The sequence below is a fragment of the Cynoglossus semilaevis genome, chromosome 1 (genome assembly GCF_000523025.1).
Source record: "Cynoglossus semilaevis isolate Cse_v1.0 chromosome 1, Cse_v1.0, whole genome shotgun sequence".
Taxonomy (NCBI): domain Eukaryota; kingdom Metazoa; phylum Chordata; class Actinopteri; order Pleuronectiformes; family Cynoglossidae; genus Cynoglossus; species Cynoglossus semilaevis.
Genome location: NC_024307.1, coordinates 4,109,850 through 4,115,518, shown reverse-complemented (window position 1 = coordinate 4,115,518; position 5,669 = coordinate 4,109,850). Strand labels below are relative to the sequence as shown.

At 46.4% G+C, this 5,669-nt stretch overlaps 1 protein-coding gene across 1 annotated transcript in view; it reads left to right on the top strand.

Moving 5' to 3' along the window:
* The window catches only part of LOC103391107 (uncharacterized protein KIAA1522), a 33,444-nt gene extending 27,842 nt beyond the window's left edge, over window positions 1–5,602 (top strand). The window contains exons 8-10 of the mRNA XM_025059834.1: window positions 4–2,470; window positions 2,515–4,149; window positions 4,689–5,602. Coding sequence (XP_024915602.1) covers window positions 4–2,470; window positions 2,515–4,149; window positions 4,689–4,744 — 4,158 coding nt within the window. The 3' untranslated portion in view covers window positions 4,745–5,602. The remainder of the gene's footprint in view (window positions 1–3; window positions 2,471–2,514; window positions 4,150–4,688) is intronic.
* Window positions 5,603–5,669: the final 67 nt, after the last annotated feature.

Below are 5,669 nucleotides of genomic sequence, written 5' to 3'. Positions count from 1 at the left end.
ACCGGGAACAGCCTTCAGCAGGCCCCACCCAGTCCTGTCATGTCCATGTCTCCCCAGGCTGCTTACATGTCCAAAATCATTCCCAACGCTGTGTTGCCACCTTCCATTGACGTAGTGGAAATAAACCGCGGGCGAAGTCGCAGCCTCCGCACCGTCAGCAAGAGCAGCCTGCTGCTCTCCAGCCCTGCCTCGTCCCGTGCTTCCTCTCGGGCCTCCTCATGCAGAACCACCGCCTCGCAAGATTCCAGCATAACTTCTGCATCACGCTACAACCACCCAAGTGTATCCGATAGCTCTTGTTGGAGCAACTCTGAGTCCTCAAACACCTTGGTATCGGATTCCTCGACTATTTCAGGTCACAGCACCCCGAGACAGAAGAGGTCACGGGAAGGTGATGTTTCTGAGAAGGAGGACAGAGTCAGTGTTTATTCCTCAAACAGCAGGGCCTCTAAGTGCACCTCCAACGGTATTGTAAGGAGGAAAGTTGATGTAGTCAAAAACGAGGGTCAACTGGTACGTAGCCTCTCTGTCATGAAATCCAAGAAGGCTCCACCGCCGCCAAGCCGCTCATATTCCCTTCATAATAAAATGAAGAGACGATCGCGTGATCTGGCAGAGATTAGGGTCATTCCAGGGGAATACTCTCTCCAAAGAATTTCGCCCTTAGGTGAGGAAAATGAAAAAATGAAATCGGGAAATACTGTCATGCCTTGCAAACCTATTGACAGCCCAGGTTACAATGCTGACACCAGCTCTCTAGATGATTCCACAGGATCTGGATCATTCAGTCCCATGAAATTGCAAGCACTAAGGACAGATCAAGCTTTAAAGACGGAAGGAGAAAATGCGAGGGATTCTGTACAAAAGAAGGAACAGCTTCAGGGAAATAAGCTAAGCAAAACCATATCCCCGTCCAGTGGCTACTCCAGTCAAGATGCAACATCCCCACTGCTCTTGAAACATTCTCAGAACTCTTCTGGAAAGCACAAGAAGAGCATCTTATCAAAGTTTCACAAGTTAATTTCTGGGTCGTCTTCTGCTGGTTCAGCTCCGACTCCTGTCCCACGGCAGGCTCTTCCACAGAGCTCAAAAACCACTGTTGGTGGTACATCTAACGCTGTTGATGCACTGGGTGTAAGTCCTGCTGTAAGAACACTGAGAGAACTGTTCAACATCCCTCCACACCCTAAAGTCCATGCACCCCCACCGCCTCCTCCAGAGGTCTGGTGTCACAGCAAGCGTTCAGTTGAGTTGCTCCTGGGACCTCCCGTGCCTGACAACCTTCACGTCATCATTAAGAAGAATCCAAAGGACAGGAGACAACAGAGGCAGTCGCCATCGGCATCAACGGACGGGTCTGTGAAGAGCTTAGTGGCAGAGAGGAAACAGAAGAATTTAGCCATAATCGTGGATTCCATCAATGTAGGTCTCAATGGGGTTGAAAGAGAGAAAGTTCAAGAAGGTGTGAACGTGGAGATTCAAAAGGTAAAGAATGAAAGACTGACTGAGAACGTAAATCTGAAGGAAACTACTGTAACGGAAGTGAGTCAGAAGGCAAGAGGAAGTGATTTATTGAATGGATTGTTAGCGAAGGCTGTCGAGAAACGTGAAGAAAGGCTGGCAGCAGCAAAACGAGAAGAAGAGGCCAGGAAGTTGGCCACGGAATCCAGAGAGATGAATTCCCATGAAAATAACCTGGCCACCGTTTCAACAACACGAGTTTCCTCTTCCACTGTGCCGCAAACCCACGCTAAAAAGACGACAGAAGCTGCTGTGTCCCCCGAGTCATCCTGGCCCCCACCACCTCCACCTATGAAACAAGCAGGTGTTGGTGGCCGTGATGACGTAGATTTTCCCCTTCCTCCTCCGCCACCGTTTGGTGAGGTACCTGGTTCAGGACCAACGGAGAGGTCCAGTATCGTAACAACACCATCTCTGGTGATCATGAAAGTAGAGCCACAGAAGTCCAGTCCATCTCCATCTCAGACTACAGCTCCTGCTCTAAATATCCCACCTCCACCGTCCTACTCAGCTCCTCCTCCACCACCACCTGTTAAAGCCGCCTCCCCTCCTGTACCTACGGTGATCTGTCCACCGCCAACACAGATCCCTCCTCCACCATTAGTGATCTCTCCACCACTACCACCACCGCCTCCAGCTGAATACTTCTATTCACCCCCACCTAAGATGATCTCACCAACACCATCAACGGACGTCACCCCATCACCACCTAAGGTCACTTCTTCATCGTCCTCTAAAGGGTTATCTCCCTCACCACCCAAGGTCATCTCTCAACCACACTTGACACCGTCTACGCAGGTGCTGATCTCTACTCCACCACCACCAACAACAACATCTATTGAAATTTGTCTACAACCTAATGTCATTTCACCTCCACCACCACCACCACTGCCACCATCGAAAGAGTTCCCTCCACCACCAACGGTGATCTTTACTACACCACCACCAATGAAAGAGGAAGTGGTGGTTCCTCCTCCTGAAGAAATCCCTCCTCGAAAGAGGAAGTGGTGGTACTTAAAAAGGTTCCTCCTCCTGAAGAAATCCCTCCTTTATCAAGTGAAAGCATCACTCCACCCTCAGTGCCTGAAGAAGTCCCTCCACCGTCAACCGAAAACGTCGCTCCACCCTCACAGTCTGAAGTCTCTCTGTTATCAGTTAACGAGAACCTTCCACCAATATCTGAAGAGACGTCTTCATCACCAGTCAAAGAAGCCTCTCCTGCACAACCTATGGAACCCGTTCTTCATCCACAGCCTATTTCGCCTCCTTCGCTTAAGGAGGTCCCCGTCCTGCCACCTGAGAACATCTCTGTTCAACCACCCATAGAAGATCGCCCCATATCACCCAACGTGACAGTTCCTCCTCCGGATCAAGAGGCCTCTTGTCCGTTGGTTACTGAAGTATCAGTTTTGCCTTCTGAAGAGATTCCTGAAGAGGATTCTCTTTGTTCTGCTGAAGAGAACATCACAACGCCCGCCGTAGAAATATTTGTTAATAGGTTTAAACCGCCAGAAAGTATTCCACCTCCACCTCCCCTGTCAACACAGCTCCAGTTGTCAGAGCAAAATAAAGATATTTCACAACAGAACATCCAGCCTGAATGTCCAACCAATCCTTCTTCAGCTGATCGTATCCTCACCCCCCCACAGGGTATACCACCTTTATCTCATTCAGAGGTTCTGCATCAACCTGAGGATATTCCTACCAGCACTGACAGACAACTCACTGAAATCTCAATCACACAAGCTACTGAATCCAACCCGTCACCTGAAAAGTCAGAAGAACTTGTTGGACGTCCAAGTCCAAGTCCTTCCCTACCACAGAATTTAGACAGTGGAAAGGACGAGTCTAAAAATGTTAGTGTAGAACTTCAAAACCAAGAGCCAGAACCCGTCCATGTTTCACAGGAGGGATCCGACCCTGTTGTAATTTCCTCCCCTCCTGTCAACAACATTCCTGAGCCGGCCTGTTCTGAAGAACAACCGCAGCCTAGGGTCACCATGAGGAAAGAGCTGCCCAGCGTTCTGGTTCTAACCTCATCTGCGAGTGGCGAGGCTCCACAAAAGCCCATCAGAAAGTCTTTAATCATGACCTCTCCCACGTCTACTTCACCGCCTGCGTTAGGACCTGTGCACCTAGCTCTACCCAAACCATATTCACCTTTGGCTCCAGTGACATCTTCAGCTACGATCCCCTCTCCCACACAAAAATCTCCTCCTGTCACCACCGCCCCTTCGTCCATGAACCTACAGGAGGCAATCCGTCTGAGGACAGCGGCCAGATCAAAAGAAAACCCCGCCTCTTGCCTTAAACTGCACTCACCGACATCCCCGGACCTGCGGACGTCCCCCAGATCTCCAGCAAGCACAGCCAGTTTCATCTTCTCCAAGAGCAACAAAAGGCTGTCGAGTGAGACCAAGCCAGTGTCAGAGGTCAAGACAAGTGTGCCGAAGAACCTGGGTATTGTGTCCTCAACTAAGGTGGGGAGTGAGGAAGCATCGGTGAAAAGGGGAGCGAAGATGCCGCCACCTGTAGCGAGGAAACCCAAAGCCAAAGCCAAAGAAAATGGGACCAGCGAAGGGACTGACTCCACTGTTGGACAGGAAGAACAGCAAGACGTCTTTCTGGGTAAGATTTTCGATCACCTTTTTTAAGGAACCTCCCCCTACAGACACATATGTGTGCGTGTATATATATGTATATATAGCTGATTAGCTACTTGTCACTGTACTCTGATAATGTATATATAGCTAATTAGCTACTTGTCACTGTACTCTGATATTACGGTTACTTTTGCGTGTGTTATTTAAATAAATTAAGTAAGCAAAAATCGTACCAAATCCCTTGTTGGCAGTTGCAATCGAAACACAAACAATTGTATATTTTTAAAACAAAATGACTCAGCAGGTGTAAGGTAAACAGTGCAACTTTGGTTAACCTGATCGCATGCTAACATTTGCTAAACGGTAAAAGCTAAGTCTTAGTCCACTGGAAAACGAATCAGTTTCATTATTAGCTGAAACATGTGGCTATCTCTTCTATAGCCCTGTGATCATCAGCTTTTATTTAAGTAGTTTTAAAAGTTCCTATGTGGAGTTTAGTTGTTAGCCAACGCTGGCTAATGTCTTAGCTCCTGAAGTTAAAACGCTTTTGTTCTCCAACCTCAGACGATACAGAGAAGACGGCAGAATCTGCTGAAGGAAAAGGAACTGCGTCGACGTGATTTTAAAGACTGGGACTGAGACTACGTCAAATCCACTGCAAGTTGATCTTTGTGTGTGTGAGACAAACGTTTTTTTTTGTGTTTGTTTTTTTCAGAGATGACTTGTTTATTTCAAAGATGCTGGATTTTCTACAAAATGATCTGAACATGTTGTTAACGGTGTGGGTCTTACGGTACACAATCTGCGTTTTCCGAACACAAAATAGTTTCTTAGCTTTTTCCCAGAGGGCATTCTGAGTTTCACTGTGGCAACAGATACAAATATATACTGCCCTCTAGTGCCAAACAATGATTGTACCACTTCATGTGCTGCTGAATCAGAGCTTGTAGTCAGTCGTCGCTGCAACGGGACGTTGGGACTCATCTGTAAATATAGCAACACTCTCTACGTGTATTATATCCACTGGTAATGGATCTTTATTTTCTCCAAAGACTTTAATACACCAATTATATTTGTTAAAGAGAAAAAAAAATATTAATTATCTTAAGTTATTTTTCCTCTCGTGTTTAGTCCACGTCTGTGAGACCCTTTAAGACCATGTCACTTAAGTGTGTTTGTGTGTTAATCATTTACAAATTAGAGAGAAAAAAAAATCCCACATCTATTTTATGATTCAACGCTGTTTTATGTTTGTATTTGCTAATATGATAAAAGTAAAGAGCAGAAATGATAGTGAACACTGGAACCGTTGGGTCGGAGCACGAGTTCTGCTGCTTTTAGTTACTGACGACTTACAGTCATTCCAGCTCAAACTGTGGGGTGTTTCTGTGTTTCAGACCTTCTATTCTAACAAATGATCATTTATTTTGAAAAGAAAAAAGATTTATGGACAAATAAAAGCAGCCGCATAAATACCAGACTTGTTTTTTTTTTTTTCTGTTCAGGTTTTCAACTGAAACCAAAAGAATTCTGAGGAAACTTTAC